We start from the raw sequence: 27,337 nt of genomic DNA, 5'->3' as shown, positions 1-27,337 counted from the left end.
TTGAAATGTTCTCCCTTTTTCTATATTTAAAAAAATGTTTTATACAGTGTCATTTATTTATGTTGTTATTATCGTCTATATTTGCGTGTCAGGGATCTTTGAGCACCATGATTATTGATTATGTTCTTCAATGACATGGTGCTTTATAATAAAATCTATTATACTCTGCAAAAATAATAAAAACGTGACGAATCCACGAATATCTACGTAAATTCTATAATGCCCTGAGTTTGTGCCTTTTTCTGATGTTGTGTTGAAGCTGTTTTTGTGTGTGTTTTTCCCTTAAAGGTCCCATGTCATGGCCATTTCTACTGATCATAATTCCATTGTTGAGGTCTACTAAAATATATTTATATTGTTCAATGTTCCAAACTCACATTGGTTTCTCATACAGCATCTCTGTATAGTATGTGTATTCACTCTCTGTCCTACACGGCTTGTTGGAGCTCCTGCCCCCTCCCTCCCTGTGAGCCCAGTGGCCGTCTGCGAGACAGTGAGACACAGCGAAACCCAGCCCCAAACACACACACACACACACACCCGCAGCCTGGCTGGGACTTTGTGTGTGTGCTCAGGCTGAGTTCCGCGGTGTCTCGCCGACCCCACACCAGTGAGCCAGCTCACAGTGTCCCGCTCCTCGCAGCAGCGAGCCTCGCAACGTCCCGCCGAGTGTGTGTGTGTGAGGAAGTCCACAGATTGGTCCAAACGTAACGGCTCCACGGACGTAACGTAATTGGTTAATTTGGACCAATCTGCGGAGCCGTTACGTAACGTCACTATACCCGAAATACGTCACTATACCCAAGAAGTAAACAATGGAAAAAGAGAAATGTCCAACGAGGCGTTCTGGGGCAGCATAGACAGGTCTTCTCTGTGTTAGAGTTTTACTCGCTACAGGGTGTACTTTGAGGGTTTGTGACTCTGCAGACCGTTTACATAACACAAGGGGACGGGTAATAACCGGAAAAGCATGACATGGGAGCTTTAAATGCAGACGTTTTTTTGAGGAACGCTTGAATTCAAATGACTTCTATTATCAGATTAGATTACATGTCACTTGTTAGACGCTTTTACCAACTCAATACTGTGGGGATTACAAAAATAAAAGCCTTGTTGACGACAGATATTATAATTAAAGCTGTATTATACTCACTATGGGACTGGCGTTGATGTAATCTGAGTTCCCGTGGTTATTCTCCGACTTCAACGTGATCCTGGAGTGGTCATCTGTGAGAGGACATGCATTATTTATGAACCAATATTCCTCTCGTCTGAACACAATAACAGCAAGCGGAGGAAACGAGAGGATCGGCTGCAGGCTCTTCAATTTCACCAGACTTTCATCATGCATTAAACAACTGATATGAAGTCTGCTCCACCTTCAATACGGAGGGGAAATAATCACAAATATCGCATCTTGAGAAGCTGGAAAATCCTCTTTTTTCAAAACAAAGATAATCTGTTTGAGACTCAGTAGTCTTCTTCAACACATTTGCTTTAAAGTAAAAGACCCTAAATCTTGGCTGCAAATGTTTTTTGTGACTAAATGACCAGAAATCAAAGTTTAAAAGGTGTTATTTATGATGAGAAACAGTCAAAGACTCTTCTCCATCAAGACTGTAGAAGTGGTTTGATCCAATTTGACTGACAGTACTCACAGTCAATATGTTTCTAGAATGGTTTCATCCAAAATCCAATAGTCTAACCCCATTGGCTGTCCAGTGTGATGCTAGTTTACGGGTTAGCAACAAGGCTACGCCCATCTCAAATCAGCTTCAGTGGAATATTACTCAGAGTAAGAGTTTATTTAGGGTTATTAAACAAAATCAATCTTAAAGTAATTGACAGTTAACTAAGCCCCGCCCACCTGAGTTAGTATTGCTAGGATTTTGCAGATTTTTGCTTCAAACCTCATCAGTTTTAACCACAGACTTTATTCCAGGCTAAAAACACATTCAGAAAACCATTGACTTCCAGAACAGGTGACAGGAAGTGCTAAATACTGAGTAATCTCTGGGTTTAACACCTTGTTTTTGGCTTCGAAACCCCCCAACAAAAACCACTGAATAGACATTAAACTGGACTCACATACGACCACGGCGTCCGAGCGGTTCTTCCTGGAGTTCTGCTCTCCGTGTCCGACGCTCCAGGCTCCGGGTTCGGCCTGATACGAACACAAAGCCTCCCATTCCCGCTCCAGACGGTTCTTGTTCTTCAGGTGGTCCTCCATGTACGACTGAGGGGAGAAAACAGACCCCAGGTCAGCCTTTAAGGTCATGCAAAATCCACTTCTCCATGTCTCTTCTACATCAACATGTGTCCCCTCTTCTTCATGTCTCTTCTTCATCAACATGTGTCCCCTCTTCTTCATGTCTCTTCTTCATCAACATGTGTCCCCTCTGTGGAAAGAGACTCTGAAAGTTTCAGGAACAAAGATTCTCTCTCTTTTTCTCCTGATCCATTTTTATAAAAACCTGTCTGAAAATGAGCTGATCAGATTTTGGCCACTTGATGATGTCATAACGATGTTTTGTCTTGTGTAACCATTAGCCAATCAGCAACCAAGGTAACCCCCCCCCACCTTATCACCTGAATCTCCTCCTAGAGCACCATTGAGTTCTTTGTAACCAAATCTCTCTCAGAGGGGCGTGGGGAGGGGCTCCTTATTTTCATCTGAAGTAACAGACAGAGAATCAGCACTTTGGAAACAGGGCTGAAACAGAGGGGATTATGGGTAATGCTGCAATGATCTGTTTGGTGTTTCAGCCAATCAGAGACAGGCTCTGGATATATCTGAGACCTGTGATATATTGATGAGAAACAGTATCATAGGAGACCTTTAACTCAATTTCATCGCGGGCCACATCAGCATCATGGTTGCACTCAAAGAGATGCATTGTGGGACATGTAGTTTATGGGCAACGTGCTTCTGTAAAGCGGCATTTAACCGTATAATAAACGTAATATATTATTTGCAAGCTCTTGACAACCCTGCTGTAAAAAGACAATGTGTTTTCCAACAGCCTCTCTCCATTAAAGCCTCAGCCAGGTGTCATGGAGCAACACTGTCCCACTGTAAGCTTTTGTGAGGTGAGGAAGGTGTGCAAAGTGTGTGTGTTTTTAACCGAGAAACAAATTAAGGACTCCTGAAAGGTTTGTCTTTGCATTGTGGCGTTCCCATCACTGCTCGCTCAGATAAGATTGTCTGCATTTTAAGCCGTTCGCTAGGAGAAGACAAAATTGAATTCGCCAGAGAGACAAAGATGGGGAAAGGAGAGGGGGAAGGGTGTGTGTTTCTGTGTGTGTGTGTTTCTGTGTGTGTGTGTTTCTGTGTGTGTGTGTGTGTTCTCCCAAACCAGGGCAAGTCTTAAGGAAGCTTTGCAAGACGAGAATCTTTTGTAGCGTCTTCCTCTCCTGTATCATAGCTCCCCCCCTCCCGATGGGGTTATATGGTTTAGTCCGCCATTGTGTGAGGCAGGAGATTACAGACTCATAAACTGATGTCAGGGATCAGCTGGCTAACACAATGAAAGTGAAACCCAGAGGTTTGTATCCCGTATTAAAGAGGGTGTAGTGAGGCTGAGCACAGAGGTGACGCTCCATTGTTACACCCGACATATACGCTCTTTAAAAAGGGGAATATATACAGTCAATCCTGCAAAGATGCTAATCACAAATAAGCTCGTCCAACACATAATAGGCAATTACTCTGTGCTGGATGATGAATGCACATATCCTGTTAAATAAGAGCATTACAAAGTGTGCAGACAATAGAAATCACAGTTATTGTTCAGGACTGAAGAGGCCACGAAGGCCACAGTGAGGACAGAATAAGAGACTGCTGTGATTCACAATGAGGGCACAATGAGGGCACAATGAGGGCGATGTGAACCTGAAGGGATGCTTCTCTGCTGTTATGCTTTGAACTGTATTTTTAGGCACGCGAAAAGCGATGTATGAATGTAAAAAAGTCCACTCTAGAGGTGGAAGAAGTACTCAAACCCCTCTTTTACCGTGTGAGGAACGCCTTAATAACCATTACAATATATGATTTATTAAATGTACGGTGGCCTAGAGGTGTACACGTACTACATATGTGCAAAAAAAACACAGTACAGTGAAATAAAGTACTGCTTATTGTACTTATAGATAAATATGTGAGATGCAAACAGACGAATAGTAAGTACTTAAGTGCAGTACTGGATTAAATGCACTTTGTTACCACTGGTCAACTCTCAATGTGTGTGTGTGTGTGTGTGTGTGTGTGTGTGTGTGTGTGTGTGTGTGTGTGTGTGTGTGTATGTGTGGTCGTGCATCGCCCACACACACACACACACACACACACACACACACACACACACTTGATCGATTCATACTCCTGCAGATGTAATGCCATGCAGGCGGCGGACCGTGGCCTTTTCTTCCAGAAGTAACAAAGCTTTGCTGAATGGGGGGGGATTATGTCTGCCAATCAGAAGGCTGGGATAACAATGTCTAATCCCCCCTGAGCAGAGAGGCTGCTGGGAGAAATCAGGAGGGATCCAGACACAACAGGTAACACCAACGTTGCATTCAGAGCAACAACAGGGGGGTTTATTATGTAACACAGACAGGGTTAGTCACCTGAGACAAGGTGTACTCTGACCTATCAGAATGTCACAGTAATCTGATTACTGTGTGTTATTTGGGGATATGTGCTTTAAGAGGTGCCTGAATCTGGCACTTTTATAATAATAATAATAGCTTGCATTTATATAGCGCCTTTCAAGGGACCCAAGGTCGCTTTACAAGTAATATAATTATAATTTTACATGACGAGTGCTCTGAATGTTGATTAATGTGCATTGTGTCTTCTTAAATAAATACACATACAGGTTTGCGTCTGTAGATAGTAGTGTATAACTGAATAGAGCACATTGTTTGGCCTTAAATGGAGCAGCTTTTTGCTAATAAAGCACATTTAAAATTGTCAGGATATTTTGTTATTTTGAGCAAATACGTTAAATTAAATCATTAAAACAATCGAAATAAATAATTCCTGATTGACCACTTCAGGATTTCAGTATATAGAATATTAAATAAAATAAAACTACTATTTAAAAACATGAAATAAAAATGTATTAATACAAAATAATAATAAAAATACTATTTAAAAAAAATATTTAATTACAATTAATTAATTAAAAATACTAATAAATAAAATAAAATAATACAAATGCAACAGATAGAGATAGCCCATTGTAGCTGAAATACAGCCAACATAATTATATATATTTTTTATCACAACAGAGGTGAAATACAACATAATTATATATATTTTATTTTATTATATATATTATATTATATTTTATTTTATTATATATATTTTCTTTATCACAACAGAGGTGATTTATAAACATTTCTTTGGAAAGAGGTGGTTTTTTTTGAGGAAAATGAAGTTTAAGTTGCTGTCCATGGTGCTGAACGGACTGCAGCGAAACAGAGAAACAGCCTCATAAGCAACGTGTGCATCACCGGGTAATCATTTCTGAGGTTTTAAATCATTAAATTGCTGAAAAAGGCAAAAAGAAGATAGGAAATGAGAGAGCGATGACTCAGCGCTCAGAGGCAATCTGAAGTTTCGTTATGCAGGAGTTTTTAAGAAGCTTCCTAGCATTTATGTGAGGTGATAGGACCCCCCCCAGCATATGTGCTCTGGAGAGCCTGGTATTCATCATCTTTCTCCACACGGTGTGAACTCCAGAGAGCAAAGCATGATGGGAAAATATAGGTTTTGAGATCAGCGATAACAAGGCAATCTCACACATGGTTTCATACGAGATGGAGGTGGAATTTTAAAGAAGAACCCCCCCTATGTGACATCTCCCCGTCAATCAGAGGAGACGAGGGTCCGGGAGAAAGTAGGGTTAATAATAAATAAGAGCTCCTAGGAATGATTCACAGCCTCCTTTTGTTCCGGCGGGGCTACATGCTTTGCTATTGTCAATGTTTTGAAAAGCACGGCTTCACAAACAAGCCTTGATGAGTGCAACAAAACCCATCTATTAGCAGCAATACGAGGCATTACTCAGATTCTCCCTCATTCATTACAGCCCGGCGGTATACAGGCCGTGATGAATGCTCTCTGCTTTAATGGAAACACTGCCAGGCATCTATCCGTCTCTTTTATCAAGCTTGTCTCAAATGAATGAAGCCACAGTCGAGCAGCATCAGAAACAATCCATTGTGGAGGCTTTTTAAAACCCCCCTTTTTAAAACCCCCCCCGAAAACCAAAAAGACATTACGATGTTTTTCTAAAATGACAATCAGAGGGATGATGATGTTTTAAGTTTTTAGTGCAGCTCTCATCACAATGTCTGCGTTACAATGCTGCAGCAGGAGGGCAGACAGAGGGGGGGGGGGGGGGGGGAGAGAGGGAAAGGAGGACAAATGGAGACAACTGAGGCGAGATAACAGAAGAGTGATGGAAAAAGGGACGAAGAAGAGACAGTTCCAAACTCTCAGAGAGAAATGACGCTGTGTGTTGTTTGCAAAGAGCGTAGCACATTCAAAGCTATATAATGTTCATTTTTAGGTGTATATCAGTTTGTAGTGTCTCTACTTTAAAGAGTCCTCTCCTGCTGATGTTCAGGTGTATATCAGTTTGTAGTGTCTCTACTTTAAAGAGTCCTCTCCTGCTGATGTTCAGGTGTATATCAGTTTGTAGTGTCTCTACTTTAAAGAGTCCTCTCCTGCTGATGTTCAGGTGTATATCAGTATGTAGTGTCTCTACTTTAAAGAGTCCTCTCCTGCTGATGTTCAGGTGTATATCAGTTTGTAGTGTCTCTACTTTAAAGAGTCCTCTCCTGCTGATGTTCAGGTGTATATCAGTTTGTAGTGTCTCTACTTTAAAGAGTCCTCTCCTGCTGATGTTCAGGTGTATATCAGTTTGTAGTGTCTCTACTTTAAAGAGTCCTCTCCTGCTGATGTTCAGGTGTATATCAGTATGTAGTGTCTCTACTTTAAAGAGTCCTCTCCTGCTGATGTTCAGGTGTATATCAGTTTGTAGTGTCTCTACTTTAAAGAGTCCTCTCCTGCTGATGTTCAGGTGTATATCAGTATGTAGTGTCTCTACTTTAAAGAGTCCTCTCCTGCTGATGTTCAGGTGTATATCAGTATGTAGTGTCTCTACTTTAAAGAGTCCTCACCAGTATCATGTGTCCGGTGGAGATGTCCATGTTGGACGGCACTGGCTCCTCGCACCAGGACGAGGTGCTGCTCCGGGTCGAAGGACTCGCCGCCGGCCCATCGCTGAACTGAGACGAGACGCTGTTCAGACGAGAGTTTCTGAGAGTCTCCGGACGCTCGACTCGCTCAGAGGTTCGGATCGCCATTCGCTGCCGACACAACTCCTGCAGGAGAGAGGGGGGTGTGTAATTAAGAAAATGTACTTTCCACTACTGGATCAATTCAGTAAATCCAGAGGTGGGAAGTAGTGGAGTACAAAGACCTCGTTACTGTACAGAAGCACTGGGCGAATTCAAATCAAGCCACGTTTCCTTCGAGTATTTTTTATGCATTTTGATTATTTGCATTAGAAAAGATCTCTGGAAATGTCTTAAACTTCCTCATCTTCTTTTGGAAAAGGTATCTTCTGTAAAGAGTGGATTCACCTCTGCAGGATCAGGTCTCATGTTTAATGTAAATAATGTGTAAGACGGCATTAAAGGCATCAAAATAATACCCCCGAATAGGGATGGGTATCGTTAAGGTTTTAACGGTACTACTACTTTTATCGATAACGCTTATCGATCCGGTCTTTTAACGGTTCTTTTGGAGAAAAAAATAAACAAATTGTGAACAAAACTAACATTGCTTTTTATTTAAATTAAATACATAATATTTCACATCAAAAGAAACAACAATGTTTTAACAAATGGTATTAAATAATGTGATGACAGAACTGTGAACAGAATAGCTGAAACTTTAACAAACTAAATAACTCCGTTCCCTCTAATCATTAACCCATGTTTGTATCATTGAGTTAGCTCCGTGTGTTGCTGCTAGCATACATAACACCTGACGTGGAAACGTTACTCGTGGACGGGGCTACAGAGCTACTAGAGAGACAGTCGAACCCGGTGCATTCCTCCGTCTGGATGTGGAGCACTTTTGATAAATGTTTAGACAAACTGCTCGTGTTGCCGCCCTGACATGCTAAACTCTTATTGCACTTTTGGTAACGAGCATTGTCCTCATCGAGACGGGTAAAGTTTAACCACACCTCGGAGCGCTCTCTCTCCGCCATCTCCTCCGTGTGTGTGTGTGTGTGTGTGTGTGTGTGTGTGTTGCTGCATGTAGCAGCTGTGTGTATGTAAACTGCCCCGCCCCCTCGCACACAGACGGGGGAGAGAGATCTCTCGTCTGGATTGGAAAGACCGAAAATACTAAAAATAATCATAGACGCATTTTGCAGTCTTTTTGAAACGGAGTTGGCGACACTAAAACTGTAATATAATGTTTGTGTAGCAATAATACATATGAGATATGTTTTACGTGTCTCCAGTACCGATAAAAAGAGCGATAACGTCGGAGCTTAACGGTACCACGGTCTTTAATAATTCAGCCCCGAACGCCCTCAACTCCTAGAAACTGGTTTCAATGAGAAAACGCCTTTAGAATATTTGTGTCACCTCAACTTATTTTTCTGGGTGGGTTTGTGTACTTAAGTAAATGTACTTTCCACTACTCTGATTAACAGAATCAATTCAGTATCTCACACCTGGCTGCCACACAACACCTGTCTTCATTCTTCATTCTTCAAAAATGCATCTTTTAGTTATTCTAACAAAAAGTGAGTCTGCACAAAACCATCATAATGCACCGTCATGCCGTAAAAAGCCCCAAATAAAGAAGAATTTGGATCATTTTTCTGCAGAGACAGGAGAATACATGCATCAATCTAACAGGAGTCTTCATGGTGAATGCACAACACCACCACAGAGGAGATATGATTGCATTTGGACCATTTTAAAAGTATAATTTCCCAGTGACTCAGCTTTTCCTCCCAGGTCATAAAACGTAGGCTTCTCTAAGGAAGGTGAGATGTGTGCACCTGCATTTGATGTTTCTCTCCATAAGGTGTGGTGTTCTCCTACTCTATAATCTAGAAACCCCATCATGTGTCGGGAGTCATCTCCACTTCATTTGCATATTCAATTAATAACTGAGCCGAGGAAAATGCCACGTGAAAGCAGCCGCTATCTCCTCCTGATATCTATCACGGAGATATTTCCCTCTGGAGCTCAGCTGTATAAACTATAATGATGAGAGGCAGTAAGCACCAGAGAGTTTCATTTAAAAAAGAGACCTTAAAGGGTTCATTTCAAGGTTTATATCAGGATGTAGTGTCTCTACTTTAAAGAGTCCTCTCCTGCTGATGTTCAGGTGTATATCAGTATGTAGTGTCTCTACTTTAAAGAGTCCTCTCCTGCTGATGTTCAGGTGTATATCAGTATGTAGTGTCTCTACTTTAAAGAGTCCTCTCCTGCTGATGTTCAGGTGTATATCAGTATGTAGTGTCTCTACTTTAAAGAGTCCCTCTCCTGCTGATGTTCAGGTGTATATCAGTATGTAGTGTCTCTACTTTAAAGAGTCCTCTCCTGCTGATGTTCAGGTGTATATCAGTATGTAGTGTCTCTACTTTAAAGAGTCCTCTCCTGCTGATGTTCAGGTGTATATCAGTATGTAGTGTCTCTACTTTAAAGAGTCCTCTCCTGCTGATGTTCAGGTGTATATCAGTATGTAGTGTCTCTACTTTAAAGAGTCCTCTCCTGCTGATGTTCAGGTGTATATCAGTATGTAGTGTCTCTACTTTAAAGAGTCCTCTCCTGCTGATGTTCAGGTGTATATCAGTATGTAGTGTCTCTACTTTAAAGAGTCCTCTCCTGCTGATGTTCAGGTGTATATCAGTATGTAGTGTCTCTACTTTAAAGAGTCCTCTCCTGCTGATGTTCAGGTGTATATCAGTATGTAGTGTCTCTACTTTAAAGAGTCCTCTCCTGCTGATGTTCAGGTGTATATCAGTATGTAGTGTCTCTACTTTAAAGAGTCCTCTCCTCTCCACTATTCTTAATATCTAGCTAGCATATATTCACATATAAACCTCGGCTCTGTGCAAACCTGATTAAATATTGAAAATGTTAACGTGACATGCTGATACATTTGCTCTGAGTGTCACAGCTGAGCCCCAACGCTGAAAATCAATACACACACACACACACACACACACACACACACACACACACACACACACACACACACACACACACACACACACACACACACACACACACACACACACACACACACACACACACACACACACACACACACACACACACACACACACACACACACACACACACACACACACACACACACACACACACACCTCAGGCAAGGGTGAGCATTGAATAATTTAACCGAGCGGATATATATTGGAGCATTAGGGCCTTAAATCTAATAATTAAAGAGCATATGATTTTTTAAATAGATTAAAAAGTGCTGCAAAATTAAAAAGGAACACCTAATTGAATCAAAAAGGTAATCAATATAATTAAAATCGTCATGAAAGCATTTGAAGAGAAACATTCAAACACACACACTCTCACAAACCAATCATCATCCAATAGCAGAGCACAACTTGTTTTTAATTATTGTTTTAAATGTGTTATATAAATGAATAAAGATTGAGATTGAGATGATGAGCGTCCTGGCTCCTGATTGGCTCACAGAGGTGGGAAGTAGTGGAGTACAAATACTGCGTTACTGTACTTAAGTACATGTTTCTGGTATCAGTACTTTACTTCAATACTTTTTACTTTTACTTCAAATACCTGTACTTTCTACTTCTTACATGTTGAACCCAAATACCTGTACTTTCTACTTCTTACATGTTGAACACAAATACCTGTACTTTCTACTTCTTACATGTTGAACCCAAATACCTGTACTTTCTACTTCTTACATGTTGAACACAAATACCTGTACTTTCTACTTCTTACATGTTGAACACAAATACCTGTACTTTCTACTTCTTACATGTTGAACCCAAATATCTGTACTTTCTACTTCTTACATGTTGAACACAAATACCTGTACTTTCTACTTCTTACATGTTGAACACAAATACCTGTACTTTCTACTTCTTACATGTTGAACACAAATACCTGTACTTTCTACTTCTTACATGTTGAACCCAAATACCTGTACTTTCTACTTCTTACATGTTGAACTCAAATACCTGAACTTTCTACTTCTTACATGTTGAACCCAAATACCTGAACTTTCTACTTCTTACATGTTGAACACAAATACCTGTACTTTCTACTTCTTACATGTTGAACCCAAATACCTGTACTTTCTACTTCTTACATGTTGAACTCAAATACCTGTACTTTCTACTTCTTACATGTTGAACCCAAATACCTGTACTTTCTACTTCTTACATGTTGAACACAAATACCTGTACTTTCTACTTCTTACATGTTGAACCCAAATACCTGTACTTTCTACTTCTTACATGTTGAACACAAATACCTGTACTTTTCTACTTCTTACATGTTGAACTCAAATACCTGTACTTTCTACTTCTTACATGTTGAACCCAAATACCTGTACTTTCTACTTCTTACATGTTGAACCCAAATACCTGTACTTTCTACTTCTTACATGTTGAACCCAAATACCTGTACTTTCTACTTCTTACATGTTGAACCCAAATACCTGTACTTTCTACTTCTTACATGTTGAACCCAAATACCTGTACTTTCTACTTCTTACATGTTGAACCCAAATACCTGTACTTTCTACTTCTTACATGTTGAACCCAAATACCTGTACTTTCTACTTCTTACATGTTGAACACAAATACCTGTACTTTCTACTTCTTACATGTTGAACTCAAATACCTGTACTTTCTACTTCTTACATGTTGAACCAAATACCTGTACTTTCTACTTCTTACATGTTGAACCCAAATACCTGTACTTTCTACTTCTTACATGTTGAACCCAAATACCTGTACTTTCTACTTCTTACATGTTGAACTCAAATACCTGTACTTTCTACTTCTTACATGTTGAACACAAATACCTGTACTTTCTACTTCTTACATTTTGAACACAAATACCTGTACTTTCTACTTCTTACATTTCCAAACAGGCTGGTTCCTTTAGTTTGAATGTGTGTTTGGTGGCGTGATCATTATTATTGACTATTGATCCGTGTATCCATCATTTCCTGGTCTTCTCTAAAGAAGAGGGACCAATGAAAACGTTGTCATGTTGCCGTTGTTCAGCATGGAAACATTCATTAGCTAACAATGACATTATTGTTCTATTAATATAAAGGGAGGTCAGGTACTCTTTAAAACAGCTGCTAGTTATGGGTACTTTTTACTGAAGTACATTTCAAAGCCTCTTTACTTTCACTTGAGTAAAGAAGTTTAGTCAGTACTTCTACTTTCACCAGAGTATTTTTAAACACGAGTATCTGTACTTCTTCTTGAGTAAAGGATGTGTGTACTCTCTCTCTCCTGGCTCCTGATTGGCTCCCAGAAACCCCCTGCTCTCACCTGATAGGTTGCCGTGGCGTCGGTGCTGGTGTCCGTCCCCAGGCTGCTCAGTTTCTCTTTCAGACGCAGGTGTGATCGCTGACGGAGGCAGAAGAAGGTGGTGGAGACGAGCAGCGCCACCAGGATGAAGATCATACAGAGGACGGAGAGGAAGAGGAACTGACCCGACTCCACGCGGGTCGTCTTCACCACCGGGATCTCCGTCAGGCTGCCTCTCTGCGGGGAACACAGGGAGGAAGAAGAGCTGTCAGAGAGATGGGTCTCATTTGGTTATATATGTCATTCTTGGGTTGGTTTCTCACAGATGAAATGTATCTGTCCTAATGTCAACTACGGCTGTCCTTTCTGTCCTTACCCTTCATACAAAAGACTGGCTTCCTTCTGATCTCTTAGACTCGACAGACTGGACCATTTTCACACGGATGTTACCCGTCTTACTCCCTTTTTGTTTCCTGCTCCTCTGTATAAAGTCATGTAACTTCTTGAGCTACATTACAGGTTATCTGTCCTTCCAGCTGGAAATAGATTGATTCTGTTCATCGCTATAACTCTTTATTAAATAACATTTGTTCTTTTCTTACCAGAAGGTGATTAAGTGTGGAATTTCCACCACAGATGCATCTATTCCTGATTTAAAATATGCAATTAATCAGCTTTTAAAACATGTGCCACCTCCACTTCCTGTCCCGCTCATTAGCCAGCTTTACTAAAAGGTATTAAGATATTTAGGATCTTGTTTATAGGACACTGAATGTCCTCTTCCAATATGAGAGTAACATGATAACAAAGGTATCCCAACTGTAGCTGTGAACATGACAGGATGTATGATTACCTAGAAGAGCATCAGGACTGTTTGAGGCATATGATAGCTATGTGATTAACATGATGATTCAGCCTCTATGGAGATAGACATATGACAAGCATGCTCATTTCTGACGTGGAGCTAATCTGAAGTAAACATTGAATACTGCTTTCTATTCCTCCATCTTGTGACTGTGTAACTCCCTCTCTTGGATATCAGCATGTGAAGGACACTGTTCAGGAACTAGTTGATGCTCTGTATGTGATGACTACTTCCATTCTGGAGAGGATCAGAAACACATGGATCCTGAGATTGAAGATCAAGCCGGGGACGAGTGATTATTAACATTTTAAGTATTCAGAAAAAGTCAGATTCATGACATTTTTGAGAAAAAGTCTTAATTTTGAGTTTTTTGAGAAAAAGTCAGAATTTTGAGAAAAAAGTCAGAATTTTGAGAAAAAAAGTCAGAATTTTGAGAAAAAGTAAGACTTTTGAGATTATGAGAAAAATACCATCAAATTCTCTTTCTTTGTTTTGACTACTTCCATTCTGGAGAGGATCACAGATACATGGATCCTGAGATTGAAGCTCAAGCCGGAGACCAGTGAGATTTTTCTAACACACAGCGAGGAAGAGAAGCTGTCAGAGGAGAAGATGCATCTTTTTGTGGTTTAAAATATGCAATTAATCAGCTTTTTAAAACCATGTGCCACCTCCACTTCCTGTCCCGCTGTTCCCTGTACTTAGCACCCTCGTCTTTCAATATATATTTAGGATCAAAAATGCTTTTATTTATAAGAAAACCTGCCTTTTATTGAGCACATTCAGGCAGTAGCCGAACACTGAAACACATGAGCACACACTACCGTTTAGTAGCTGACAGAAAACACATTTTATTTATAAATGCCTTGTATCTCCTGCTAGCATTTTTAGCATGTATTTGTTGATGTAACTGTAGGAGAATACAGTCTTCTTTCTTTGTAATCTATTAAAAAAGGTGGTTTTAATGTCATGACAGCGTCCTTTAAGTTTAGCAGCTCCTAAAAAGATCCCCCTAGTGTCAATAAAGTGAACTGCTGCGAGGTGACGTTAATACATGAGGTGTAACTGTACCACACAATCCTCCTATTCTCCACCAACTATAGATATTTACACCCCCTTTTAAATCTGGCACGGTTTGATTTGGCACTCTTCAGCTACAGGAGGTTTGGATCCTAACAAACTGGGGTTTAATTATCTCCTCTGGTCCTGGTTTGGATGGATTAGCTTCACGGCTAATGGGGGCCTAAACTCAGAAAACCAACATATTCAACACCCCCCCCCCCCATCGACCTGTTTTTAATGTGATATCATGTGAGAGATTTCTATCAGCAGCGCAGGTTAAAGAACGGCCCGTTGTGTTTATAATTGCTGCATTTACTGTACTGATAAACCCCCCCCCCCCCCCCCCCCCCGTGGGCCCCACTGGTGCATTTTAAAAGCATAATTAGGAGCATTAATTGGGAAGGGTAATTAATGCTGAGCATACATGTAGCTACTGTTAGAGACTGCATGACATATGGAGTTTTCTCTGCATCAATCATCTGCAAAAAGCCACTGTTTTAATCACATTTGACCAGATAATAAGTGTACAAATACAGAATATCAATACACAAATGCATCAGCAGGTAATTCCCTGCATGCATTATGGAGAGTGAATCTGTTAGAGATTGCATCGAATATGGACGTCCTGCCAAGTTAGTTTTGATAAATGATAAATGATATTTCCTTTCTCACAAAAAGAACATTTGTAATCTAATTTGACCCGCCAACAACCCTCTGCATGGCAATATCAACGCACAGGTGCATCAGCAGGCTCCTATAGTGAAGGATTGATGTGTGAAGTGAATGAAACCTACTAAATAAATGCTAATGACGCTGACATTTACCCTGAGGGGCCGTCTGCAGGGTGTCTACGTGTTGTTGCACAAAACCAAAACCCCTCGCACCACGCTCTGACCTTGTGGAGCTTAATTGCCAATGTTTTTAGCGGTGGTTTGTTCGATTTCTGTGTTTGGCCTTCTGCTGATTGCCGTGGTTTCGAGCACGTCATTTGAATCAAGCGTTGAGAGGTTTGAGAGGGGACGATGGGCTTTGATTTGATGTGTCGCTCAGGGGATCAAATGATGAGAAAACATCCATATAAGGTGCATTTAAAAAGCCTCAGACGTGGGGTATGATCGCTCTCTAACTGATCAGGTTGAACGAGGTGTCGCTCAGTGATCAAATGCAACCTCTCTCACAATTAGACGATTAAAATGTGAATATTTGGCACTTTGTGAAACCCCTCCGACGTGTTTTAATAATCAAAATCACACATCGATGCCTCTGAAGACTACAGACTCCAATCCTGCCCGACAACTCAGAAAGAAATGAAGTTAATCAGAAATGTGACCTCAGGTTGAAATGCCTTTAAAAAAAAAAACGCACTGCAAGAATGTGTTTGAAGGCGCTAATAGAAACCACAGAGAGGAAGAGGAGGAGGAGGAAGAGGGAGGCAAATAATACCCTTCATCGGCCTTAAAAAAAATGCATTTAATTCCACTATAATTTGATTTTTTCCGAGTATTCAATCACTGAAAAATAATTAAAAGACACAAATAAAAGCTTGCAACAAATTCATATTGTATTGTTAGAGGAATATTTTGTATTTCGGCGATAAAAATGGATTTAAAACAATTTTTTTCGTCCATTTAACTAAAAAAAAATACATGTTTTTATTCCTTTGAACAAGCATTTATGTTTTTACTCCTCCAGACTTTCCCTTTCTGATTCTGCGGGGTGAATGACTCTGAGAGGAGGCAGATGGACCTCAGGATTATTTAATGATCGAGGAGAGGTCAGGCGGAGAGGTGTTGGCGGGCGGCTCCTTTCCCTTTCACTCAAAACACAAAACCCTCCAGAACCTCAACGACACTTTCAAATCTAGGCGATAAAATGTGACCAGAGTTACAAGACAAATGCACAATTAAAAAAACACATGCAGGATATTTTTCATAGACGTAAGGTATTAAAGAAAAATAGGCAAATTGGTAAAAACCTTGCAGCAGAATCAGACCAATTTGTAAACTACAAAATAATAATTTAGGGAATGAATCGCAGTGTAAAAATAGTATTTTTATGAATGGAAAAGAGGGGAATAAATCCAAGAATATACAAAAAAATTATTCCGCTCACTTATTTGACTAAAGAAGATTAAAATATGGTAAAAACATGAATCTCAGAGATGATTGACCTCCTTCTGAACACGCAGAAACTTTGTCCCAGCAGCCAGATGTGCTCGGGGCTCAAGATTCTGGATGTTTCGCTGAATTTACGTTTCAATTCCCGACATTAATGTGCATATCTCCTGCAACACACGGTCACATTTAATAACCCTGTAAGCTTGTAGATAGATAGATAGCAATATGAAAGAATATTTTTGCAGCAGCTTCAAAAACGTGACAAGTTTTCTAAAGCCGATGCTGTAATGCGTGTAGTTTTCACGCACCGAAAAACAGCACGGAGAATCTGAGATAATTACCCGAATCCATGTCGCGGAGCAGAGCGAACGAAGCGATGCAAACGGAGGGTTCTTCGAGCTGTATTCCACAGATCATCATGTTTTAAAACACAACCTCCTCCTCCTCCACCACCTCTGCAGCAGCTCCAAGAAGAAGAAGCAGAAGAAGAAGCGTCTGTCCGTGCGTAACGCTGCTCCGAAAAAAAGGAAAAAGTTCCCCTGGCTTCGAATGTCCAACAAAAGACGCTAAAAAACTGAATAATAAAAAAGGGGAGAAGAATGTGGGATATGCCCGCCTGATTCTCCGAGCTTTGCAAGAATGTGCAAGAAAGAAGAAGCCCCGCAAACCGAGTCCTTTCAGCGCCTCCAATGAAAAGAGACAGAGGAGAAGGAGGAGGAGGAGGAGGAGGTGGAGGAGGTGGAGGAAGGGTGGTGGTGGTTTTTTTGCATCATTTAGTTAAGGCTGAGCCCCTCCTTATATTCAGCGGATCAGGACTCCCCCGATGTCATATCCACCGGTTACTATAGTGACGCCTCCACATGTTGTCGACAGGAAAGATGCCTGGCTAATAGGCTTGTGGGTTCGAGGGGGTTTGGAGTGAATGGACGGCGAGCTAGACACTCATTTGTTGAGCTACCGGGGGTCTCTGTGTGAATTTGCAGTTTTTTTTCTCAGGCTCTCCTTTTTTTCCTCCGAGCAGAATGAGAGGAGAAGCCTTTCTGCCGCTCGTTGCTTTCACTCGAATGAGGGCTGCAGAAAGATGTAATGGTGATGAGAAGCAAGCAACATGTCCACGTTCATCACTCTGGGGGCTATTTATTGATCTAAGAGAAGACCATTAGACACTTGGAATGGCAAAATTGTGATCGTTTTTCAACATGGGCGACATTTATAGCCATGTTTCATCAAATAATTTAAACAAATGGTTCAATTTATGTGATTTTTGGTATTTAATGATATGTTTCTGACTGTAGGGGAAGTCACATTAACCATTAAGACTTATTCAGAGCTTTTATGTGTCGTTTTAACCAGAAAATGTTCAAATGTGGGGCTTATTAGAGGCATGTGGGACCCTACGTCACACTAATACCAATACTAGTCTTCTATGTTAGCAGAATTAGTTAATTACATTAGTAACATTTATGGCTTAAATATGGTAAAAATAAGCTGTTGAGTAAAACCTGATGTCTGAATGTGTTTCTACGTGGTCAGAAATGTATGATTTGACACCAAGATGATTTGTTAAAGTGATGTTATGCCCCCAAAAGAAAATTAGATTTCCTAAGTTTATGTGCCAGTTTAAGGATTACCCTTGTATATGTAATTATCCACAGCACTAACAGAAGCTTTAAACTGCATTCAGGGACACTGGGTGCAAAAAAAAACGTATATATAAAAGGCGCAAAATCTTTTCTGAGCAGGAATAAAGAAAAGGGGAGAAGGGAAATTGCAAGTTTAACAAGTTTTTCGGATAAAATCTCTCCTAATTAGCAATCAGGCTTGAACAAAAAAAAAGCCTAAAAACCCCAACAGCTGCACTTAGCAGCGAGAGAGGCAGAGAGGGGGATTACGGAGAGAAAGGGAGAAAGGGGCGGTGAACAGAGGAGAACGGGGGTCCTGTCAAATGCAGATGACGAGTCCTAGAGGAGGGGGGGGGGGGGCTCTCCAGTTTATTTTTTCCATTCAGAGAGCACCCCCCCCCCCCCCCCCCCCCCTCTATTGTCCCTCTGTGTGACAGCTGGAGTTGGCAATGTGGAGACGAGAACAAAAAGCAGCAAATCTGAAGCAGTCTCAGGTCGAAAAAAACCTCAGATCCAGAGACAAGCGGCTTGTGGACGCGGTGGGTTGTTCGATCTCTTGTGTTTGGCCTTCTGCTGATTGCCGTGGCTTCGAGCACGTCGTTTTAAGCAAGCGTCGAGAGGTTAGGTTGTGATGTGTCGCTCAGGGATCAAATGATCAATATGCATCCATATAAGGTGCATTTAAAAAGCCTCAGACGTGTTCAATAGTCCACATATTGACAGACAATCACACGCCTCCGAAGTGCCCTCTCTAACCTGCCTGACAACCCAGATCTGTTCTTGACTTGAGAGAAATAAATCAAGGTAATTAGGGATATGATCTCTCTCTCTCTGATCAGGTTGAACGAGGTGTCGCTCAGTGATCAAATGCATCCTCTCCGACACACTTAGACGATTAAAATGTGAATATTTGGCACTTTTAAAACCCCTCAGACGTGTTCAATACTCCACATATTGACAGGAAATCACACGCCTCCGAAGTGCCCTCTCAAACCTGCCTGACAACCCAGATCTTTTCTTGTCTCTAAAAACGTAATAGGGGCTCCTAAATCTGTCACTTGCTCTAAAAGTTGATGAATGTGTATTGTTAAATAAACACAAGTACAGGTTTGCTTCTGTGGATAATAACGTATAGATGAATAAAGCACATTGTTTGGCCTTAAATGGAGTTATTTAGCTAATAAAGTACATTTAAAATTGTGAGGGTATTTGGGAGTTTTGTTGCATGACAATAAAAACCCTTGAATGTTGAATTCCCCTCAAACCCGCCTGAAACTCTTAAATATAAGGGGAATGATGAGGGGCTTTTTGGGGGGGCTTTTAATGCAGGTTTGTTCCCCTGGAGGAGGACACTTCGTCATGCTTCCTGCACACTTCCTTTGTCATTTATCAGGAATGATCCAGAATACACGTGCAGTTTTTTCGGCTATCAATCATGCATGGTGCAAACACCAGCAGACATTTATCTTGCAGCGTTCAACTGGAGAAGGAGTCGGATGAAATGCTCGCTGAGTTAATCCACAGACTATCAGCCCTGCATTAAGTGGAGCATACGATGATATCTGTCCTGCTGTGTGGTGGACTGGAAGAGATCTCTGCTCACTCTTCTCCACATCACACCCTCCACCTGTCAGAGAATCTGAACGGCTACCATCTGATGGAGATTGAATAAAAGTCAGACTGAAGCATCCTTTGTGCTCCAGTCAGTCGTCTCAGTGAACACAGAGCTGAGTCCAGATCACGCTGAAGGCTCTTTGAGCAGCTCTCACTGATCCGGCTGTTATGTTACATGTTTGTTTCTCATGTGTTGTGTCTTGATATTTGTTTATGTTGATGTTACTCATGGAGCTGCTGTGATGCAAGGAGCATTTCAGACTTGATCTGAGCATTCAAGTATTATCGTATCGTATATATCTAAACCCACCGTGCACAGGAAGGTGTTCCCCTGACACAAGTAGCACCAACTCCACCTGACATTACAAGAATAAGTAGTGGAGTACAAATACTTTGTTACTGTACTTAAGTACATTTCTCTGGTACCAGTACTTTACTACACTACTTATTTTTCTGACCACTTTGACTTCTTACATTTTGAACACAAATACCTGTACTTTCTACTTCTTACATTTTGAACTCAAATACCTGTACTTTCTACTTCTTACATTTTGAACACAAATACCTGTACTTTCTACTTCTTACATGTTGAACACAAATACCTGTACTTTCTACTTCTTACATGTTGAACTCAAATACCTGTACTTTCTACTTCTTACATGTTGAACTCAAATACCTGTACTTTCTACTTCTTACATTTTGAACACAAATACCTGTACTTTCTACTTCTTACATGTTGAACTCAAATACCTGTACTTTCTACTTCTTACATGTTGAACACAAATACCTGTACTTTCTACTTCTTACATGTTGAACACAAATACCTGTACTTTCTACTTCTTACATGTTGAACTCAAATACCTGTACTTTCTACTTCTTACATTTTGAACACAAATACCTGTACTTTCTACTTCTTACATGTTGAACTCAAATACCTGTACTTTCTACTTCTTACATGTTGAACACAAATACCTGTACTTTCTACTTCTTACATGTTGAACACAAATACCTGTACTTTCTACTTCTTACATTTTGAACACAAATACCTGTACTTTCTACTTCTTACATGTTGAACCCAAATACCTGTACTTTCTACTTCTTACATGTTGAACACAAATACCTGTACTTTCTACTTCTTACATGTTGAACTCAAATACCTGTACTTTCTACTTCTTACATGTTGAACTCAAATACCTGTACTTTCTACTTCTTACATGTTGAACACAAATACCTGTACTTTCTACTTCTTACATGTTGAACACAAATACCTGTACTTTCTACTTCTCACATGTTGAACACAAATACCTGTACTTTCTACTTCTTACATGTTGAACACAAATACCTGTACTTTCTACTTCTTACATGTTGAACCCAAATACCTGTACTTTCTACTTCTCACATGTTGAACACAAATACCTGTACTTTCTACTTCTCTCATTTCCCAAACAGGCTGGTTCCTTTAGTTTGAATGTGTGTTTGGTGGCGTGATCATTATTCTTTAGAGTCATTGCGTGCCTATTGATTTGAACACGATCCGTGTATCCATCATTTCCTGGTCTTCTCTAAAGAAGAGGGACCAATGAAAACGTTGTCATGTTGCCGTTGTTCAGCATGGAAACATTCATTAGCTAACAATGACATTATTGTTCTATTAATATAAAGGGAGGTCAGGTACTCTTTAAAACAGCTGCTAGTTATGGGTACTTTTTACTGAAGTACATTTCAAAGCCTCTTTACTTTGACTTGAGTAAAGAAGTTTAGTCAGTACTTCTACTTTCACCAGAGTATGTTAAAACACAAGTATCTGTACTTCTACTTGAGTAAAGGATGTGTGGACTTTTGCCATCTCTGCCTCCCTCCATTTTAACACATCTCACTTCCTGCAGAGTGCTAATGGTCCTCATAGCGGGGGGGGCATCGATTCATCTGCACAGAAACTGGAAGCAGTGAGGTCACTTGTTATGGTCACTGCCGATATGTGTGTGTGTGTGTGTGTGTGTGTGTGTGTGTGTGTGTGTGTGTGTGTGTGTGTGTGTGTGTGTGTGTGTGCACTAAAGCACTTCCTCGGGGGTTTGAACAGTCCTCCTGTTTGCCTCTGTGACATATTTCTAATAAAAAAGATGGAAAACTAGCGAGTGTGTTTAAATAACGGGGGGAAGAAGTACGCTGCACTTCACCGAGTGAATGTTAAACAAATGTCAGGAGTGTGTGAGCTGTGAAAAGGTGTGTGTTTGCACAACATATTAACGTTCAATTCAGTGTGTGTGCATCTCAAATACACATATGGCTTCTTATTGCAAAATGCATGCATCGGAGTGTGTGTACCTGCCAGCGTGGACACAGGTAAGTCTTAGAAACAGTCATATATATCTACACCCACACCCACACCCACACCCACACCCACACACACACACACACACACACACACACACACACACACACACACACACACACACACACACACACACACACACACACACACACACACACACACCGATCAGTGTAATGACATCAGTGAGAGGATAATGCTGTTTGCTCTGCTGCTGTACAAGAGAGCAGCAGCTGTACCGTGTACCTGCAGAACTAACCAGCGTGTGATATCGTTACAGCAGAAAATAATATATATATATATATATATATATATATATATATATAGAGTTGGGATTTTTTCGGCTCGGCTCTTTGAAACTGGGTGCAATAAATTATTCATAATAATATCTTGTGCTGCAGCTCCATTTGGGGAGGTGCTGGAGGATTAGAGACAGAGATGTATGCACACATCTCTGCACAGAAACAGCTGTTATTGTTATCAGAGGATGCTTGTAGGAGAAAAGGATTTAACATAATCTGGGTTTGAAATGCTTGTGTTTGCTGAGAACGTCGCACATTTGAATTCTGCCTGCCAGTCGTGAAACAACACTTATCTTTAAAGGTGGTGCCTCAAACAAACTCACTTTTAAACATCACGTACGCTTTAAACATCGTACGGTGTGAGAAACGTAAAAGCTCTGGGCCGTTTCAGAGAGAGAGATGTTCAATCTCTTGTTTTTGTTACTCGAAACATAAGAATTGCTTTCCAGCCGTTCAGAGCCTGTGTGTGTGTGTGTGTGTGTGTGTGTGTGTGTGTGTGTGTGTGTGTGTGTGTGTGTGTCACTCTGCTGTGTTCCCCAGATGTTCAAATAGGTCTCTCTCTCTCTCTCTCTCTCTCTCTCTCTCTCTCTCTCTCTCTCTCTCTCTCTCTCTCTCTCTCTCTCTCTCTCTCTCTCTCTCTCTCTCTGTGCCCATGCCAAGCGGTTCAAAGCAGCAAACATCAAGGTAAATGCTACGCCTGTCATCTCGACTATATTTAAAGCAAAGAGGCAAGCAAACACACACACACACACACACACACACACACACACACACACACACACACACACACACTCACACACACACACACACACACACACACACACACACACCAACGTGCACTTCAAACACACACAGCGCTGTGATATGCTGTTGTAATCTATGAGGATGACAACGTTTAGGGTCAATGATGTCTTCATGTGAAGCTCAGAGAGAACTAGTGATGATTTATGACGTAATAAGAAAACACTTTATGAAGTGCTCAAAGACACTAAAAGATATTAGAGAAATAGAAATACAAAATAAATACAAAATAAAACATAGAAATAAAAAATGAGATATTACATATAACAGGAATAATCAGGATTAATAATAAGACGTGAGAGACAGACAGGTGAGAGAGAGACAGGTGAGAGAGAGACAGGTGAGAGAGAGACAGGTGAGAGAGAGACAGGTCAGAGAGAGACAGGTCAGAGAGAGACAGGTGAGAGAGAGACAGGTGAGAGAGAGACAGGTCAGAGAGAGACAGGTGAGAGAGAGACAGGTGAGAGAAAGACAGGTGAGAGAGAGACAGGTCAGAGAGAGACAGGTGAGAGAGAGACAGGTGAGAGAGAGAGACAGGTCAGAGAGAGACAGGTGAGAGAGAGACAGGTCAGAGAGAGACAGGTGAGAGAGAGACAGGTGAGAGAGAGACAGGTCAGAGAGAGACAGGTGAGAGAGAGACAGGTCAGAGAGAGACAGGTGAGAGAGAGACAGGTGAGAGGGAGACAGGTGAGAGAGAGACAGGTGAGAGGGAGACAGGTCAGAGAGAGACAGGTGAGAGAGAGACAGGGCAGAGAGAGACAGGTGAGAGAGAGACAGGTGAGAGAAAGACAGGTGAGAGAAAGACAGGTCAGAGAGAGACAGGTGAGAGAGAGACAGGTGAGAGAGAGACAGGTGAGAGAGAGACAGGTGAGAGGGAGACAGGTCAGAGAGAGACAGGTGAGAGAGAGACAGGGCAGAGAGAGACAGGTGAGAGAGAGACAGGTGAGAGAAAGACAGGTGAGAGAGAGACAGGTCAGAGAGAGACAGGTGAGAGAGAGACAGGTGAGAGAGAGACAGGTCAGAGAGAGACAGGTGAGAGGGAGACAGGTGAGAGACAGACAGGTGAGAGAGAGACAGGTCAGAGAGAGACAGGTGAGAGAGAGACAGGTGAGAGAAAGACAGGTGAGAGAGAGACAGGTCAGAGAGAGACAGGTGAGAGAGAGACAGGTGAGAGGGAGACAGGTCAGAGAGAGACAGGTGAGAGGGAGACAGGTGAGAGGGAGACAGGTCAGAGGGAGACAGGTGAGAGACAGGTGAGAGAAAGACAGGTGAGAGAAAGACAGGTGAGAGAGAGACAGGTCAGAGAGAGACAGGTGAGAGAAAGACAGGTGAGAGAGAGACAGGTGAGAGGGAGACAGGTGAGAGAGAGACAGGTGAGAGAGAGACAGGTGAGAGAGAGACAGGTCAGAGAGAGACAGGTCAGAGAGAGACAGGTGAGAGAAAGACAGGTGAGAGAAAGACAGGTGAGAGAGAGACAGGTGAGAGAAAGACAGGTGAGAGAGAGACAGGTCAGAGAGAGACAGGTGAGAGAAAGACAGGTGAGAGACAGACAGGTGAGAGAGAGACAGGTGAGAGGGAGACAGGTGAGAGAGAGACAGGTGAGAGGGAGACAGGTGAGAGAGAGACAGGTGAGAGGGAGACAGGTGAGAGGGAGACAGGTGAGAGAGAGACAGGTGAGAGGGAGACAGGTCAGAGAGAGACAGGTGAGAGACAAACAGGTGAGAAAGAGACAGGTGAGAGAGAGACAGGTGAGAGAGACAGGTGAGAGAGAGACAGGTGAGAGACAGGTGAGAGGGAGACAGGTGAGAGAGAGACAGGTTAGAGAGAGACAGGTGAGAGACAGACAGGTGAGAGAGAGACAGGTGAGAGAGAGACAGGTAAGAGACAGACAGGTGAGAGGGAGACAGGTGAGAGAGAGACAGGTGAGAGAGAGACAGGTGAGAGACAGGTGAGAGAGAGACAGGTGAGAGAGGGACAGGTGAGAGGGAGACAGGTGAGAGAGAGACAGGTGAGAGACAAACAGGTGAGAGAGAGACAGGTCAGAGAGAGACAGGTGAGAGACAGGTCAGAGGGAGGTGAGAGAGAGGTGACAAACAGGTGAGAGAGACAGGTGAGAGAGACAGGTGAGAGAGAGACAGGTGATAGACAAACAGGTGAGAGAGAGACAGGTGAGAGAGAGACAGGTGAGAGAGACAGATTACAATATCTTATAATAAGACGTAACCAGATGACTGTGACCCTAGCAGGCCTAGACAAACAGGTGAGAAAGAGACAGGTGAGAGAGAGACATGTGAGAGACAAACAGGTGAGAGAGAGACAGGTGAGAGAGAGACATGTGAGAGACAAACAGGTGAGAGAGAGACAGGTGAGAGAGAGACAGGTGATAGACAGATAACCCTAGCAGGCCTACATTTGAAACACCTTTTCCCGTACCCCATTACATGAAACCATATATGAAGACGACGCACGTCTCTCTCTCTCCCTTCAGGTGTTCAGAGGCTCCTCCGTTGTCAGTCTGCATTATAAAAAAACGAAAAGCCCACCTCTGCATACCTCTGTTGTTCTGCCTCCACTCACGTGTGACGTGATGTATTGTCTCCCCCTTCTTTCAAAATTAATTGCAGTTTTATCTCCCCCCTAGATACTAAAGACGAGACGCCAGGCGGGAACATAACAGTCTCAAAAAGCAATGGATTCAATTCAAACAAAACAATTAAATCCGCCGTGTTTTCCTCTCCGTTATCTCAACAGAAAGCCTACCTGTCGACGCGTGGTGCTGTTGTGTTTCAGCCAATCAGGACGCTTTATTTAGCAAACCTAAAGTATCATAGCAACCCTCACCCAAAATTAATTAAACCTTAAAAAGTGACCCGTCATTTATGCTAATCTGAACGTCCTTATGGTCGAAACTTTGAAACTAACTTGGTTTTTTATGAATGTTGGCACCTTAGCAAACATTATCCAGGTCAGACGTGTTGGTATTGTAGACAGAGTCAACTAAAACCAGTTGGGAATTAAGAAAAGTGTCAATCATCTTAACTTTCTCAAACATAGCTGACGGCTTTGTCTTTGCTAATCCAGAATTAAAAAGGACTTTAAAGTTTTAAAGGGGCTTTTGGGGTTTTCACTATGTTCTCATTTTCGTTGTATCCTATTAAAGAGGCCCTACTTTATTCTGCTTTGTGTGGCTTTCCCTCTCCTTTAATGTGCTCTATAGGTTTTAGTGCATGTAAATGGTCTGGTAAGGCTCCTTTGTTACATTCTGAGACATCACTACGAAACACTCAAGCTCCTATTGGCTAGCGCTCCAACCAATCCCCCAGGAAGTGCGCTGGACTTTAAATATTCGTTGTGTCCAAACGGCGGTACTACAACTTCCGTATCAGTCCGTGACGTCACCCGGCCCAGAAAGACTGTTCCCCCATTGACTAACATCGACGTCTGTAAATCAGCGGATCATTTTTTTTAACCTAAATAAACTTCCCAGTATGAACTATCTTATAGCCCTTATTAGAATAATTAAGTTCTTAAAGTTGTAAAATGCACTAAAAGCCGAATCTAGATTTATTTTCTCTCTCCATTCATTCTAGTGAGCCGAGAGTGGGAGCTCGGGGGGCGGGGCTTAATGACAGGAGGCGGGGCTTAAGGGGCGCATGCTCTGTGAGCCCACATACGGGTACTTCTGCTCTGACAGCTAGGCATGATGGGTAATCTGTGACGTTTCGCTCTCTCAAAAGTTGGGCCATTTTGTCCTCATGCGCCAATGAGCAGCTCTCATAGGAAAGAACGAGACCCCGCCTCCCACGCTGTATCCAGTTCTTATCATACATCCATGGCTCAGACACATTGTACGTGGTAAGGGGCGGGACATCTCTAAGCGGGTTGACCAATCACAACAGAGCAGGTCAGCTAACCAATCAGAGCAGACTGGGCTCTGGATCTTATTCGAGTAAAACAACCAAAAAAAACGTTTTAAAAAACCCTCAAGAGGGAACAGGAACTGGTCAATCTACACCATGTTACATTTTT

At 41.7% G+C, this 27,337-nt stretch overlaps 1 protein-coding gene across 1 annotated transcript in view; it reads right to left on the bottom strand.

The window, feature by feature from the left end:
• Positions 1-27,337, bottom strand: part of ptprn2 (protein tyrosine phosphatase receptor type N2) — a 207,787-nt gene that overhangs the window by 21,876 nt on the left and 158,574 nt on the right. The window contains exons 13-16 of the mRNA XM_034146922.1: positions 12,618-12,833; positions 7,189-7,392; positions 2,089-2,236; positions 1,154-1,227 (exon numbers count right to left, since the gene is read on the bottom strand). Coding sequence (XP_034002813.1) covers positions 1,154-1,227; positions 2,089-2,236; positions 7,189-7,392; positions 12,618-12,833 — 642 coding nt within the window. The remainder of the gene's footprint in view (positions 1-1,153; positions 1,228-2,088; positions 2,237-7,188; positions 7,393-12,617; positions 12,834-27,337) is intronic.

The sequence above is a fragment of the Trematomus bernacchii genome, unplaced genomic scaffold (assembly GCF_902827165.1).
Source record: "Trematomus bernacchii unplaced genomic scaffold, fTreBer1.1, whole genome shotgun sequence".
NCBI lineage: Eukaryota > Metazoa > Chordata > Actinopteri > Perciformes > Nototheniidae > Trematomus > Trematomus bernacchii.
This window is presented reverse-complemented; position numbering and strand designations above follow the sequence as displayed.